Raw genomic sequence first — 15,268 nt, 5'->3', positions numbered from 1 at the left:
CCATAACAGAGCATGCGTTCACATAGTTGTTTATTCATTGTTATTCATTGTTCATCAAGTTACTTGCAGATGCCTCCCACTGCTTCAATTTTCCTGATTGGAGAAAATTAGTCTAGAAGAATGGATTCACCATAACAGAGCATGCGTTCACATAGTTGTTTATTCATTGTTATTCATTGTTCATCAAGTTACTTGCAGATGGGATTGTTTAAGCAGTATTAAACAGCATTTTTGGTAATTTTAGTTAGCAAGAAAATTCTAGAAAATAGACAGTTGCAAGTTTGGTGAAAAAAATTTGGGAGAACAGGAAATACTCTGGGTGTCTGGGCAGTTGGTAAACCTCAGTGTCAGAGGAAATAAGCAGAGCAACCAAAGAAATCAATATGCAGACTTTTTTAGCAGACTGAATTGTTCTTAGCAGACTCAATCTATCAAAGAGGGACACAGAAGGTCTTTATCCGGACTTTAATCTGGACTCGTCGGGACTTCGGCAATTCCGAATTGGGTTTTTTTCCGGATTATAGATCATCAATTTAAATATGGTAAGATGGCATGCAGAAATTATAAAATTAAAAATATGAAACTGTAATTTATGAAATAAAGAGCAATTATGATCTAAAGGATATCAAAATTTACCAAAAAAAAAGCTTAATATTTATTTTACTTTATTAAACATTTCTTTCAATGCGCGCATGCATAAAGCATACATTACGCATAGTCGAAATTAGAAAATTGCAACCAGAAAACTTTTTGATGTGTATTCGTGATATTTATAATGACAAGGAATTTGATTTAAATCATATCAAAGGCGGACTACATCGAGATGGAATACTACATTTAGTAAGGAATTATAAGCCGAATAAAATAAAAACATCTGCCCTGAAGATGAGGATAGTGCTGACAGATCAACTTCCAGTTCATTTCGTGCCGCGAGGCTCCCTTCCCCACTTTGTAGATCCTTTGGCAGCTCCAGAATCGCAAACTCTTTTTGACATAATCGAAAGTTCAAGCTTATTTTTTATAAAATTGCTCTAAGAGTCTGCAAAAAATAATAAGCCGGATACAATTAGAAGATTAAGGAACAATGCAATCTGCAACATTAACTGAAATAGATAATTTTAGGCTAGCTTATACCATCCATTATACATTAAATGGGCATGCATAAATGCATATGCGCATGTGTAAAGGTATTATGTGCATACGTAAACACTATGCATGCACATAAAGTTTGTAGCTTTGAGGTCTGGATTATAGATCATTCCGGATTATGGACTTTGTACTGTATTGGGTCAGGAAGCAATTCAGTGTACAGTTGCTGCAATCAACAAGGATATCTTACAAGCAGTATTTGCAAATATCCAGATCAAGTTCAAATCTACCTGTGCCATGGTGAAAAATGTTTTCTCACTTTTCACAGATTAAGATAAATATTCATGTACTTAACAAAATGCATGGCTTCTGAGATATTTGCATTTTTCTGGATATTATAGCTAAACTATATATTATTTTTTTAATTAACTTCAAATTGAAAGTTACAAACTTCAAACTGAAAGTTAAGTTTTGATTTCTGATAAAAACGTCAAGCGGAAAGTTAAATTAAATTTCAAACAGTAATCTGTTCTGTTTAATTTTGACCATGCTGATGAAATTAATTTACTGCATGGAATCATTGGTTGGCCAGAAATATAAAATGAAAGTAAAAGCCATTGTATATTTATGAAGTTTCATTTACTATGTGTTAAAGTAGTTAGGGGCAGGAGAGATGTTCAAAGGAAGCAGCTGAATGTTATTCAGAAACAATTACAATTTGGAATTGAATACTACTACTGATTTCTAAAGGAAAAATTCTCATGGCCATAATGAATCAAATGCCAATTAAACAGTGCTCAGCTGTTTTCACTATGTAATCTTTGTTAAAGAAGATCAATTTTTACACCACAGAACACTGTTGATCTTGTTATTTGGTTGCCTGACCTTTTTGTAAGTTCAACTTGCTTTTTTTCCCTATAAAAGATGAACTAACTCAAAATATACTGTGATGAATGAGATGGTCTGCATTATTCCATAAAAACCATCGAGCATCATGTTGATAGGAGACATACCAAGTGCACTCACTTTTTTTTTTTTTTTTTCTCCTTTTTGAGTCAGTCTTCAATTAAAGATTACTGGTCATTGAGTTCTTATGTGTTAACTTAAAAGCTTAAAATATCTCAGCTTTTGGACATAAATTTTTTGACAGGCATAAATACAGAGGTGTAAGCTGTAAAAGAACAACACTCTGATGAGTCACAGCTAAAAGATAAAAGTCATAAATACATTTTCAGCCACAGGCAAAATAAAACGTTAATTAGGAAGTAGTAATTGGAAATATCCTTTTTATAAATACCACACTTTATCGCCTCTGCTTCTGTAACTGGAAAAGCTAATGAGGTTTAATTATATATGGTGTCATTTTCAGAATGCTATTTTAAAGAAAAACCTAATCTTATATTTTAAATTTTATCTAGCATGCTTTTGCAACTGACAGCAGTGTAATTCATGGCCATATTCAACTGCTGTTTGTTATAGCTCTATACTATATATTTTTTAAGTAGTCTAAATTTGTCTCCACTCTTTTGTTGTTGTTGTTATTGTTGTCATGCCTATGATAAGCATATTTAAATAATGCCATAGATAAAGGTGACAGTCCTGGCAATCTGCAAAATGTTATCATCATAGAGGTTTGGTCTCTTAATCCTGTGAGTGTTATGGCCGGCTTTATCCGGTCATGAGATTTTTTGTCATTTGTTATATATTAGCTTATAATTTATGATATTTGCTTTCTTACTTTATTTAATAATATAAATATCATCTTAATAGATGTAAGTTTATGAAAAATAGAACCTAAAGTAAGTAAATATATAAATTTAGCTAATAAAGTGTCTTTGAATACAGGTCTTCAAAAACCAAAAATCTGTGCCACTCAGAGGGTTAAACAAGACCCCAATTTTTAACAATTCGGCAAGGTTGGCTGGACAATCAGAAATGTGTGCAGTTGTCAATTCTGTCTCTGAACAGTTATCACAGAGACTTATCATAGAAAGAAATGCCATAGCCCAAAGGGTTGGACTTCTGCTTGTTGGACCATGGAAGGTATTTTATTTCCCTTCTACCTCCAAGGCATTCCTCTATCCACCACCTTCGAACATGCTATGTAGGGGCTACAGGCTTCCCAGAGAGTCCACTTTTTTGTATTGTTGTTTTTTTAACATGAGTTGTCATTAATATATTGTCCGAGATGGTGAATCATTCTTCTGAAAACAATACTTTGTCATCATATTTAAGAAATATCTTAGATGAAAAAGTGCAATGCTGGAAATGTTAGACACCCTAAAGACGAAGCTGTTTAGCATGTTATTAAAATTGTTATTCAACCGGAGGATATTGTTGTATAACTGTCTGTTTTCAAGTAAGTTCAGCTTTACTTCATGTGATAAATTCTCAAGCAGTTCTATCCCTCCATCAGAGAGGAAGAGTTGTTGTAGGATGCAATTAATTGTGATGTTTTCTTTATGGACTGATGTTTGTTTCCTACAAAATAGATTTTGTTACCGACAAAACAGGTTACTTAAAGGTTTTTGTTAGGTGCTATCTAGTAAGCTACAAAGGAAATTGAACAGAAGTTTATCTATGATAAATTGAAGAAAGGTCATGAAAAAAAGGTTGATAGTATAATTAGCCTCTGTCCTGCAAAAAAATTGTTATTATTATGAACTCGCTTTCATTTCAAAATTGTAATTGCTACTTCAGTGGATTTTTTTCCCTTGCCATCTATCAAATCTGAATATTTGTATAGAATTTTGTTCTTGATGTTGAGAGCCCACCAGCGGCCAAGCGGTAAAGACGCTGAACACTGGTAGTTCGGTCCGAGGTTCGAATCCCGCAAGTGGGTTGGCTGCATGGATGTTTTCATGGTTTTCCCCATGTGGAACGTGTATACGAGCCAGTTTCCCTTAGAAAGTCGTCTACAAAGGCATCCCCCCTCCCTTTAGGCAGATAGCCCTCGTGTGCTTTGCCATAATTGAATAATCCTAATCCTAATCTTGATGTTGATCTTAAAAAATAGAAAATTGCTATTTTTTAGAACAGTGTTGTAAATTAAATAAAAATATTTAATATCTGAATGGAAAACATTTAATCTGTATCCATGAACTCATATTGTCATTATTGTCTTCTCTGGCATTATAAACTTCCATGTTGTCTTTGCTCCTGAAAGAAAATCATCATAAATAATAAAGAATTATTGTTTTTCATTAAGAAACAAAAACAACCGTATCTTGAATGAAAATATCTGTTCCTAATATAGAAAAAATGTGCCTTAAGTTTTTATCCTTTTTTTTCCTATGTTTTATTTTGAAAGGTTTTTGTTTTGTTTGTGTGTTGTTCATTATAATGTATGTGCAGTTAACTGGTTTTTAATGAAATGACGTGCATGTACAATTTTCAGTTGTGTAGTTGAACTTATTATTATATATTATAAAATGATTGAATATTTTTTTAAGGTGCTCATGGCATTCCAAAAAGGAACTAAAACCAAAAATTCTCTTACTACTGGAATTGTAACAGAGGACAAAGAAACGCAGGAGTTGATAGAAAAATGTTACAATGAACTTATTGAAGTTAGCAAAGCTATAGCAGCTGAACGCAACATGCATTACACTAACATAATAAATGTGGAAGCACTGCGGCAGATGTCTAGGGAAATGCCAATGGCTGAAAATGATATGTTGGCAATTCCTCATGTTACTCGTGTAGTTTATGAGAAATATGGCAAGCGATTCCTTGAAGTTACCCAAAGATATGCTGCTGAGCGTTGTGGTATGCTTTATTTCATTTCAGACATTTTGCTCCTATATATTATATGACTGAGAATGAATATAATATTTTAGTAAATCATTCACGCTTTTCAAGCATCGTGTAAATATTTAAAAGAGGAAGATAATCAGCAAAACTAATTGACATAATGTAAGTAATATATGCAGTATAATGCTTTTGTAGGTCAAATACCTTCTTTAATAACATTGATTGATCATTCCATATGTAACAAAGTAGTTAAAAAGTGTTCCAGGAAAAACATACTTTCATTTTAAGCAATCGTAAGATTTTAGTATTAATTTACCTTTCCTTCTGATTTGTTGCAAAATTGCATATATTTGTGTGGGTTTAACTTTTATATCGCCTTTTTTTTTTTTCTCTACCAAAAAAAGTTTATGATTCAGTATATGAAGGCCCTATGAACTCATGAAGTAGCTATGGCGTAATATACACACATTGATGAAGCAAGAAGAAATTTGAAATATCTCATCAAGTAACATGAAGCTTTTGTTTTAAAAAAAAGTTTACCAATCAATCACTTAGCATAGATCTGTATGATAATTAATAATGTCTACTGTCTTATTATCAGTGCTGAAACTGAATCCCCGAGAAGGTATGAATATTTAATGTTTTAAAAATAAATAATGCATTTTCAGTGTGGGGGCATTAAAAATTCATTGAACTGGAAGTCCTTTTGAAAGACTGGTATTAAAAGAAGAGAGATACAAAACTTCTGTATTACATCCTTTGTATGTTCTTGATCAAACCTGGGATAAAGGTGGGCAAAGTTGTATTGTCACTAGTTGGTTGTTTAAGACTTATGACAAGTACTTTAACTTCCTGCTCAGTATCATTTTTGAGATTCTTCGTAATGGTTACATTCCTACAAATGGTGAAGTGGATTAACAACACTGTTATTCATTAGAAAGGCATATTTTCTATTCCTCTGCTTACAAAATTTAAAAAAAATTTGTTTTCAATAAGAGAACTAGATTTTTGGCAGGTGTTTCACATCCATAAAAATCAATTTTTAGAAATTGATTAGATGATTTAGATTAAGATAATTTTTAGATAATGATATGGATTTTAGCCACTATTTAACTTTGGAAGAACCTTATTCTTTAGTTTCCTAATCATTCATTTTTCAATCTAAAAAAGATTGTATCGGGTTTTATTTCCTATCATTTGATAAGAATTCTCTAGAAGGTTCTTCTGTGTTGCCACTTAAATACATTTCTATTCTAATTTCATACTCTTAATTCAAAAAGAAAGTATTGTTATTTTACTTATATCAATTTTTGTCTCGAATTTTTATTTGTTTTACTTCCGTCATTTAAAGAATCGTACAATGTAGTTGCATTTTTACAGAAGGAAAAATCATTTATATAGAAGAATAACAAAATGCACAGATGAAAATGCATATATATATTGTTATGAATTTTGTACATAGATGAGTTTAGTGATTAGTTATATGTTAAATTATATTTGTGTATAATGTAACGTGAAAATCTAGAAGAGCAAAGTTTGCCTGAAAAGTAGCAATACAGGGGCAAGTCTATTTAACACGTTCCCTGCCGTGTGGGGCGTATGCGCCCCATGCTAAACTTTCCATTCAAGCCATTTGGTATTATCATTGTAAAATGAAGAATTTTTTAAAAATTCATTATGTGGTCAATTATGGGCATCTTAATACTACTGCTAATGCCTTCATTTAATCATGGGGTGTATAAGATCCACGCGGCATGATGGGCAATTTTTTTTCTCCGTAACTTATTTCAACTGCATTCCTCGTATTTAGATCAGTCATTTATTCACGTGTCATTGATACACTATTTACTGCTTCACCGAAGCTGGGATTGATTTATAGTTCAGTGTGTTAGACGAAGGAAATACGGTACATACATATTATTTCAGTGTTATAAATTCGGATATTTTGCATTTAAAAATGGTAGCAATTTTTCCCACCTCTTCTTCTTCAGACCTTTTCCAAATTTTACAATAATTACTCCTTCAGATATGGCATAACACAGCAACAGTTTTTATAGTGATGATTCTGACGATGAGGAAGGCCACTTTAATTCGATAAGAAGGCGCTGTAAAATTTGTTACGAAAGAAATGTTAAAAATTTGGGTTCCTAATCAGCAAGAAACTGTACTGTAAAAGTTGCAACATTCTGCGATAGTTGTGTGGATAAACCACACTTATGTTTGCCATGTTTTAATAAAGTTCATCGTAACATCCCATTTTAATTGCATACAAACTTGAATTTAACTAAAATGTTATATTTAAAACTGATATACGTACGATAAAAAAAAAATTATATGTGAGGATGCAACTTGCTTGGCATAGTAATGTTCAGCCAGGTATTTGTTAAACTAATTCCTAGAAAAATAAATTTATTGCTTTGTTGTGTTATACATGTTAAACTATACAACCTTTCTTTGATAATTATGATTTTTGCGCTATTTTAATTATTGTAAGGCATACGCCAGAAACAAAATAATACAAAATTCAGACCGCGTGGGGCATATGTGCCCCACGCGGTCTGAATGGGAAGTCTTCAAAAAACGGTCTTGCAGGGAACGTGTTAACATTGAGTAATTGGCTATCTCACTAAATTGCTGAATGGTGACATTTTGATCCAGTTCTTGTATCACTGTAATATGTATTGCAGTTGTATAAATGTAATTGATAATTATATTAGCTGTAGCCATAACTCGGCCCTTCCAGTAATTTCGAGAAGCAGAAAGTACTAAATGCATCTCTGCAGCCAGGTAAAAACAATAAAGAATGAACAGAGCATCTGCTCTCAGTTATTGTTAAGAGTTGTTAGTTCCAAGTGACTTTGGTCTGTTGAAAGTTTCGCCTTTTAGATGCACATTGCATTGCAATGCATTTAACAATCTTAGTAGTTTGAAGTGTACTACTGATTGTGTTATGTGATACTGTGAACAACTGTATGATTATTTCTGTGGAAAGTTCCAAACTCTTAAGTGCTTCATTTGAAAAAATAAATTTTATCAACCTATCATCGCAGCTGTGTGTATTCTGTCTTTACGATTCCGTACGCATGAAACAGTTTTTAGCATCAGAAGTGGAGTTGAATGCCACTAACTGAGAGCTGATTCAGCTGATCGAGACCCATGGAATGACAAAGAAGTCAGGAAAGACTACTTGGCAGACGGTGACAATAAACCCATAATTGACTTGATGGAGTCTTCAGATAAGAAGTGTACCTGGCAGAACATAGTCATATGACAATACAGTTTGGGATCTTTTAGACTTGCGGCATATTTGAAATGGCACTTATACTGGACGTTTGAGTCAGATGATGGAAAGGCATTCTGCTGGCAGCTGATACTTCCTGGATCACAGACATCCTTAAAGGATTTACACAGCAGTACAACAGAAAGCCATTTCGGAATAATGAACATGTTGCATAAAGTTTGAGAGTACTTTGCAAAGGCTGATGTGCAAAAGTGCTAAAGAAAGGACTGAAGAGACACAGTTGAGGTAACCTGCAACGTTACAATGCAGAAGCATCTTTTGAATGCATTGCCGTTGACATTTTGGGACCTCTGCCATGAACTGCTAATGGCAACAATTGCATACTTGTTGTCAGTGACTACTTCACCTTGTGGCCTGAAGCGTATCCTATTTCTGATCAAGAGCCTGTTGTGATAGCGGAGATACAGCATTGGATTTCCAGGTTTGGAGTGCCTCTTCAGTTACATTCCAATCAAGGAAGAAATTTTATCTCCGCTGTAATTGGAGAACTCTGCAAGCTATTCGGCATCGACAAAACTCAAACAACACCTTTACGCCCCCAGTCAGATGACATGATAGAGAGATTTAATCGAACCATCCTTAATAACTTCTCACTAATGGTTTCCAGAAACCAGCAGGACTGGGACAAGAAGTTACCACTGGTTTTACTGGTCTATTGCAGTGCTGTCCACAAGGCTACTGGCTATTCCCCATCGCAGATGCTCTTTGGTCGTAATCTTTGTCTGCCTTGTGATCTCTTATTTGTTACCCCTCCAGATCTACCTTCATTGCTTGAGGAGTCATACAAAATTTCCAGGCAAGGTTTGTAATGGTGCACAGTTTTGCATGAGATTGAGTTGATTTGACGATGGAGAAGATGAAGACCTGATATGACACAAAAGCTGTAGGCCATCGATTCAACGAAGGTGACAGTGTTTAGTTATGGAATTTGATTTGACAGAAGGTACTGTCACTTAAACTACAGTCACCTTGGAATGGTTCTTAAACAATCCTAAACAGGCTGAACAATATCATAGTTCAGATCTGTAAGTCATCAAATTCTAAGCCTTTAAGTCGTTTATTACGAGAGTTTATTATTATTATTCCCCTTATTAGTCCAGTACTAGTACATAGTTCCCATAGTGTATACAATGTAAATAGTATATGAAGATCATGGTCCTATTTGTTTCTATATTTTTTAATTTGGTGCGCTCATTTATTGATTTTATTTGTTTGTTTTATGTTATTTATTGAAATTTTTGTTTAAGTATTGCATTTATTTGTTTTAGTTGTAAGTATAACTTCTGGTTCAGGGACTGTACTGCCCAGGACATGCAGTCCTTGTAAGGGGCAATGTTACAAATTTTGTACCTAGATAGGTGATTTTAATGCAGTTAATTATATGTGATTTTTTTTTTTTTTTTTTTTTTTGTGTGTGTGTGTGTGTATGTGTTTGTGTGTGTAATGCAACATGAAAATGTAGAGGAATCAAGCTTGCCAGAAAGGTAAGGCTACAGGAGCAAGTCTATTTAAACATTGAGTAAATGGCACCTTACTAATTTAGCAAGATATCACTTAGCTGAAAGCAATTTTGATGACTAATTTTTGTCACCAAATTTGACGAAAAATCGCCAAAAGTCAACAAACTTTGCAATACTTTGGTCTGATCCTTGTATCACTGTAATAGGTATTGTAATTGAATAAATGTAATCAATCACTTTATTAGCTGTAACTGTAATTAAGCCCTCATATGCCCTCCAGTAATTTCCAGAAGCAGAAATAGCTAGAAATATCTTGGCGGCCGGATGAAAACTATATAAGACCAGACAGCATCAACTTTCCCTTGTTGTTGTGAGTTGTTTGTTCCTAGTGACTTTGGAGTATTGAAAGCTTCGCATTTTAGATGCACTTTGCATTGCATTGTTTTTAAGATTCTTATTATCTTGAAGTGTACATACTAATTGTACTCTGTGGCACTGTGAACACCTGTATGACTGTTGTAGTATATTGAAAACTATCGATGTGGTATACCATAATCGAACTTCAAGCTGGCACAGCTCCAAGCATCGAAGCGCGCACAGTAATAAGGGAATGATTAGAATGGGAGTAGCTATACATATAAGTGTGTATGCGAGTGATGATATGTTTTGTACATATAAATAAAAGTAGCATGTAGTTTAAAAGAATGTGTCTTGTGAAATAATTACCCACTAAAGGATACACGGTAGCTGGCGACGAAGGGATGTGCGATTTTTAAAAAAATGTGCCCAATGTAATCTCAATAAGGATTATGGGATTCCCCGAAGACTGTTCAAGGCAAAGCTTTTATAATCATTTTTCTTTCGGAAGATCATGGAGTAGCTTGTAACTGAGTTAATAGCATAGAATAGAGCTCTAATGGAGAGACTTCCTTCAGTTATTACTAAAAAAATGGACAGTTCAAAACTTTTGGTTCAGTTTGAAAAATATAATGAACACGAAGAACAGTTTGATTCGTTTCTAGAGAGATTTGAAAGTTATCTAGATATACAAAATGTTTCACAGGACAAGCGTCAGAAAGTACTGATTTCCAATTTGTCCGGAAAAATGTTTAGTCTCTTAAAAAACTTGCTGGCTCCTGATGATCCTTCCAAGAAAGATTATGATGTGTTAAAAACAACATTAAGAAATCATTTAAATCGTAAGCCACTCATAATTCCTACCAGACGTGTATTTTTAAATCGAAAGCAGCACGAGAGGGAAATAATTAGTATGAATATGGCAGAGTTAAGGTCACTTGCCATACCGTGTGCTTACGATCAGAGCATGTTAAATACGATTTTGCGGGATGTATTTGTTAGTGGGCTTAGAGATAGGGCTATTCTGGATAGAATTTTTGAGCAGGATAATATCAGTTTAGATGATACTTTAAAAATACCAATTTGGCAATGGAAAAAGCTTTAAACGGTGCAAATGAAATAATTGGAAAACCAATAGAAATTAAGGAATTCAGTGCCAGGAATAAAGGTAAATCTAAGTCAGTCGCTCCAAAACAAAAGTTTGAAAAACAAAACTTCGCAGTTAAGAGTGCTAAAAGCAAATTGTGTTCGCGATGTGTGGGGACTGACCATGATAGAAATTCTTGTAAATTTAAGACAAGTATCTGCAGATTTTGTAAGAAAATCGGGCACATTGAAAGGGCATGCTACAATGCTAAAAATGCTGAAAAAATGAAAGTGAAACAAAAGCAGTTAGATGTAGGAAATGAAAACGCAGTTCCTATAAACAGCATACATTCCAGTGAGGTGAAAAATAGGAAACTGCCTGCCCATAATGGTCCAAGTGAACATAGAAGGAAAATGGGTAGCTATGGAATTAGATACAGAGGTTGCAGTATCAGTAATGAGTTTGCAAAATTTCCGGCAAATTTCGAGAAAGAAAATTAAAAATACAAGTCTGGTATTTAAAACATATAATGGAGAAAAACTGATAAATTTAGGATTTACTACAGTTAAGGTAGAATATAAATGTCAAAATACAAACTTAAACCTTTACATTATTAAAGAAAACCTTGATACAATATTTGGTAGAGAATGGCTTTCAGAAATAAATTTAGATTGGTCCTCAATAAAGTCAATTTCTGTCTCAAAAGAGTAGTTTAAATAAATTATTGGAACAATATAAGGAGATTTTTGAAGGAAAATTAGGAGAGATAAAAAATTATGAGGTTCAACTTGAATTGAAGCCAAATGTTTCACCAAAATTTTATAGAGCTAGGCAAGTACCATTTGCGATAAAGGGCTGGATAGATGAAGAAATTGATCGCTTGGAAAAAGAAGGTGTAATCAAAAAGGTTGAAACGTTGAAATGGGCAACTCCGGTAGTACCAATAGTTAAGCCGGACAGCTCTATATGACTTTGTGCCGACTACTCAGTGACAGTAAACCCAAATATTGTTACACATCAACACCCTTTGCCAATCATTGAGGAAATATTTTCATGTTTGAACGGGGGAAAGCATTTTTAAAAAATTGATTTTAAACATGCTTATTACAAATGAAAGTATACCCTGAGACTCAAAAATTGCTAACAATAAAGACACAGAAAGGATTATATAAGTGTAAGAGATTAATGTTCGGGCTAAATGCAACGCCGGCAATCTGGCAACATTGCGTGGATGGACTATTCGACGGAATAGAAGGGTGTAAGGTCTTCATAGATGATGCGCGGATGATGAGACACATTTAAATACTTTAAAAAATTTCTTCGAGAAATGTAAAACTTATGGACTGAAATTAAATTTAGAGAAAAGTAATTTTTTTTAGTATAAGATAAAATTTTTAGGTCATAAATTTGATGCTAATGGTTTACATAAAACTGATGAAAAAATATCAGCGATTGATCAGTTGCCAATTTTTGATCCAAAATTGGCAACTGATGCATCCCTAGTGGTGTTAGGTGTGGTACTTCCTAACAAACTTCCTGATGGAACAGAAAGGCCAATTGCATATGCTTCAAGAACACTGACTGAAATGGAGAAAAAATATTCTCAAACTGATAAAGAAGCTTTGTCAATCATTTGGGGAATAAAAAATTTTTTTCTGTACTTAAAAAGCAGAAAATTTACCTTAATTACAGATCATAAACCTCTTGTCGCAATTTTCTGCTCAAAGAAAGGCATGCCAGTTTTGGCAGCAACAAGACTCCTACATTATGCTTTGGCTTTACAGTCATCAGCAACGAGACTCCTACATTACACTTTGGCTTTACAGTCATTCCAATTCGATATTATTTACCGTAAAACAAACGAGCATGGTAATGCTTTCTATCACAATTGCCGACGAACTCAGAGCAGCTGTCTGTTCAGGATGATGTAACTATTTTTCAATTACAGCAGATTGAATCTCTTCCAATCACGGCCAGAGATTTGGCTAAAGAAACTGAAATAGATGCTGAACTTAGTCCTCTGCTATGAATACTACAAAGCGGCGGTGAATTGAAAGGAAGGGAGATGGAGTACAGTCTCCAAGATGGCTGTATAATGTATGGTCAACGCGTTTGTATTCCAAAATGATACCGTGAGAATGTTTTGAAAGAGTTGCACCACAGACACTTAGGGACTGTAAAGATGAAAGCAATTGCTAGATCTTACATATTTTGGAAAGGTATAGATAATGATATCGAAAATACTTCTAAAAACTGTTCTGAATGTACAAAACATAAAATAGATCTTCCTAAGGTAAAAGTTCATCATTGGGAGTACCTGAGTGCTCCAATGGAACGTATTCACATCGGTTATGCAGGACCTATTTCTGAGCATATGTTTTTGATAATCGTCGATGCTCACTCAAAATAGCTAGAAGCCTATCCAATGAAATCAAGCTCGACTTTCAAAACAATAGAATGTTTACTGGACTTTTACGTGTTATGGGACTTGAGTGATAACGGGCCACATTTCACTTCACATGAGTTTAAGATATTTCTACAGAGTAACAGAATCAAACACAAACTACAGCAGCATTTAAACCATCTAGTAATGGGCAGGCTGAACAGTATGTGTTTACAGTAAAACAATCTTTAAGAACAATACAAAATTATCCAGGAACTTTGAGACAAAAACCCAGTACATTTTTGATGCAATATAGGAAAGCTCCGAATTTAACTACTTTGCAGAGCCCTGCAATGCTAATACTGAAGAGGGAAATTCGAACAAGAACAGATTTATTAAGACCAGATCTTAAAAGGAGGGTGGAAGACAGAGTTCGAAAAGGAACCTACGAGTTTGCAAACCGAGGATTTAGAGTAGGAGAAAGAGTGGCAGTAAGAAATTATCACCAAGGTGATAGACAGTGAAGATTTGGAAGAGTCCAGCCCAAGGATGAGCAGCTACATTACACCATAAATGTAGATGGTTAGCTATGGCGGCGACATGTCGATCAGATGCGTGATGGAAGAACCATAACTGATGAGGGTTTCATACGTCCACCTCCAGCTTTTGTGATCTCCAAAGAGCCTGATAAGAGTGGAGTTCCAGAACCATCTAGAGATAATAGCCACCAGGCAGATGAATCTGTGTCGTCCTCCGAGCCCAAGGTCATACTAGATGTTCCATCCACCGGACCTGCTGCTGATACAACAAGGTTACCAAAGAAACCAGCAGTGCTACAACCTTTGCGTCGGTCCAGTAGAATTCAATGTCCCCCAGATAGACTGCAGTTATGATAAAGGGGGAGGGATGTAGTATATCGAGAACTATCAATGTGGTTTAACATAATCGGACTTAAAGCGCCAAGCATCGAAGCACGCACAGTAATAAAGTGACTGGAATGGGAGTAGCTGTACATATAAGTGTGTATGCAAGTGATGATATATTTTGTACATGTAATAAAAATAGCATGTAGTTTAAAAGAGTGTGTCTTGTGAAATAATTACCGACTAAAGGACACATGGTAACTATTTCTGTGGCAAGTTCCAGAACTCTGTATTGTTGCTTTTGATAAAATAAATTTTATCAAAAGTCAGAAACTGCTTCAAAAAGGTGTCCTTGAATGGCTAATTATCAGCCTTGTTTTTAATGAATGAAAATGGAATCAATTGCAATTTCTAAAAATGAAATTCTTAAGTCCCCATTTAGTTTTTAGTTAATTCTTAAGAAAGACATTGACTATTATCTCATTTTATTTCATGGTGTCACCTGTTGCTGATGGAAAGAATAATTTGTTTGTATTTGTTTTTGTTTGCTGATATGTGATGCCATGAGTGGGCTGGTAATCACTGGTCACTCTGATAGTTACAAGACCAGATCTTGTTAATTGAGCAAAAGCTAGTTTCATCCTGAGTGATAGTGATTGCCAGTGCATATCCATATGGAGTGATATCACTGCAGCTTTCTTATTGATTCAGACATTCATGTGATGTAACTTTCTTAAGGGATGCAGTTATCATTTCATAACCATTTTATCCTTGTTGTTGGAACGGTACCTTATTCCAAAGAAATTTGTAATTGACCTGAAACCTGCAGTCAACTTTTCAATACTCTTTGTACATTGTGCCATCAATGAAACTTCCTAATTTTAGATTGCTGGTAATACTTAAGTTTGTGAATCATCATATTGAGATTCTACAAATGAAAAGAAACATTAATGAAGTTTCAGCCTAAAAGTTATA

General features: G+C 34.3%; 1 protein-coding gene across 6 annotated transcripts in view; it reads left to right on the top strand.

Moving 5' to 3' along the window:
* LOC118184395 (recQ-like DNA helicase BLM) overlaps positions 1-15,268 on the top strand; it is a 172,840-nt gene that overhangs the window by 141,350 nt on the left and 16,222 nt on the right. For 5 of the 6 annotated variants that reach the window (XM_085818426.1, XM_085818425.1, XM_035354059.2 and 2 more), the window contains 2 exons: positions 2,935-3,132; positions 4,542-4,857. In XM_085818426.1, the coding sequence (XP_085674552.1) occupies positions 2,935-3,132; positions 4,542-4,857 (514 nt within the window). The remainder of the gene's footprint in view (positions 1-2,934; positions 3,133-4,541; positions 4,858-15,268) is intronic. The other variant, XM_035354060.2, reaches the window with a different exon arrangement.

Source organism: Stegodyphus dumicola, chromosome 6, assembly GCF_044657685.1.
Source record: "Stegodyphus dumicola isolate Sdum_Otavi_A_Nest chromosome 6, ASM4465768v1".
NCBI classification, from domain to species: Eukaryota; Metazoa; Arthropoda; class Arachnida; order Araneae; family Eresidae; genus Stegodyphus; species Stegodyphus dumicola.
Note: the sequence above shows the minus strand (reverse complement) of the source record. Positions and strands in the feature narration are given on the sequence as shown.